The following is a 2,457-nucleotide window of genomic DNA, read 5'->3' on the forward strand; positions in this document are numbered from 1 at the left end:
TATATATATATATATATGTGTGTGTAACTAAAATGTAAAATTTTCAAACTTCTCAGCTTAGCCTATCAAAGTGTCTAAAATTACACTATCTCAACCCTATGTAACAGGACACCTCGCAATCACATATTACTTTAGCTCTATAGGAAAAAGCTAATGGGCTCCTACTGTGGTTTATTACTTTTCATGTGGCAATTACTACCTCATTGGATACAACTACAATGCATAGCAATAAAACCATAGAATTAGCAATGAAAATGTTAGCAGTTGAGACTGTAATTTGGAACTTCATTTATATCAATAGTGAAGTCAGTACAGAGGAAAAAATTTATTTGTTTTATTTCATAATTTTAAACTTTTTTTTTCAATGTACATTAATGATTACACTACATTGAGTGTAAAAAATAAAAGTTTTATGAAATAAAAACTATTGATACTATTCATGAGGTTCTAGAGAGAAATATGTGCTGTGCAATTGAAAGGCTTGAAGCTTGTCAAAGTCTAAGTGTGGTTACTGAATGACCAGAATTCTCAGCGGGTGTTATGAACAGGATATTGACTCGATTTCGGCAGACAGGAAATAGCATAGAGTCGTAGGGCAGGTCATCCTGGGACTACAACATCAAACTAGGGCCTTATCTATTTATTATGTCAGTAAAAGATAGGCAGCTAACATCTCCTACAACAACCAGACCCTTAATTTGATGTGTTTAAGTAAGGTATTTTATAGAGAGTGTAGAAGGCAGTGTGAAGAAAATATCAAATGGGATTATACCAAGTGGTCTAATGTTCTATTCAAAGATCCATCAATAGTCAGTCAGGAGAATGATGCAAAAAGTATAAAAGCTCCGAGACACAAATGAAGGTTTATCTGGCTGGTTGCTCTGAGGAAAGGTCATCTTATAGATGAGTGTACGTAGCTGATATTAATAGTTGTACAGGTCTCTTGGTCTTGAGATGTTCCAAGAGTGGGTTAAGATACAGAGAGATGACATGTACAATTATTATGTATGTTCACATGCTGAAACTGTAGGTGATTTCTCCATCCTTGATTGGAAAAGTTTGTCTTCATATATCCATGAAATTGAGAGGATGGACTGTCCTACATAGTCCTTAAACCTAACTCTATTGAGCACATCTACGAGGTTCTCAGAAGGTATGTCACTCTGCAAGGCATCCACCACCAGAGTTATTTCGCAGCTTTTAGCTGCCCTTATCAAAGAATAGACACTGTTAGTTACCATCATTGATATTATGGTCACACTATTATTTTTATGCACTTCTTTGAAGAGTTTCATGAGAAACATCCTTTTACAGTAATACCTTTATTGTTTTGGCTAATAACGTTTTCCTTCTGATAGTAAGAACTGAGATTTTCTTTCATTATTTTTGTACACCCTTTGCTTTATTATTAATATATTAAAATATAAATGCCACCTTCCACTTCTTCTTGTGACAGCTACTCCCAAGCATTGTATATTACACTGATAGGTAATAAATGTAATGTATTAAAAGTGTACAAACTAAAGTTCATAACTTCTATTCAGTGCTTCAGAGTAGTAAAGAATAAAATGCATTTTCTGCTTTTACTCGTAAGCAAATCAACTGATGAGTTGTTTCAATAACAAAACAATCGGACTTACAACTAAAAACAGGTGAAAGTAATGTGTTAGTAAAACTGTATATACAAATGTGTTTGGTTGATTTAAATAGGTCACCTGAATTAAATATGAAATGGAAAACAAAGTGAACTTTTTATAAGAGCCAGAGTTATGTCTAATACATATGCATTTTTTTTTCAAGTATGACAAATATATATGTTACAATAATGTGTGTTCCACTGTGTTATAATTTTTATCGCATTGCAAATTAATGTATCGTAGTGATATCTATACTTGTTTCTTTTCAGTAGAAAAATAACACTTGCAAATTAATTGTTTGCTCTGTATCTTAATTTATATCTTCTCCCTGAAGTATCTCACAATGAGTTTTAACATCTGAATATCTGTTTTTCAGACTGAAAGAGATGTGAGTGTCCGACAGAGAGCTGTCGATTTGTTATATGCCATGTGTGATAAAACTAATGCTGAAGAAATTGTTGGAGAGATGCTTAATTACTTGGAAACAGCTGATTATTCAATACGGGAGGAAATGGTAAGGGAAGCTCCATAAATGAACATAATGATGTTAGGAGAACTACAGCACACATAAAAATATGGAAGTGGCAGTAGTTTACAATAAGTTTAAACCTGTCATATAAAGAGAATAGTTGCATGCAAATATAGGAGGGGTAAAAAACTGGATCACTTATGCACTACAGATAAAGTTGATTGAGGAAAAAGAAATTTGAAAGAAAAAACAAGAACAAGTTGTTGATTTTTTAAAAGAGGTTTTAAACTACTTCTTTGAGATGGATATGTTTTTAAAAAATGCACCAAATACAAATAAGATTGGCAAAAA

At 32.6% G+C, this 2,457-nt stretch overlaps 1 protein-coding gene across 1 annotated transcript in view; it reads left to right on the forward strand.

Moving 5' to 3' along the window:
- Positions 1-2,457, forward strand: part of LOC106469473 (AP-2 complex subunit alpha-like) — a 67,094-nt gene that overhangs the window by 28,156 nt on the left and 36,481 nt on the right. The window contains exon 11 of the mRNA XM_022398955.1: positions 2,014-2,151. Within this exon, the coding sequence (XP_022254663.1) occupies positions 2,014-2,151 (138 nt within the window). The remainder of the gene's footprint in view (positions 1-2,013; positions 2,152-2,457) is intronic.

The sequence above is a fragment of the Limulus polyphemus genome, unplaced genomic scaffold (genome assembly GCF_000517525.1).
Source record: "Limulus polyphemus unplaced genomic scaffold, Limulus_polyphemus-2.1.2 Scaffold97, whole genome shotgun sequence".
In the NCBI taxonomy this organism is placed as follows: Eukaryota; Metazoa; Arthropoda; class Merostomata; order Xiphosura; family Limulidae; genus Limulus; species Limulus polyphemus.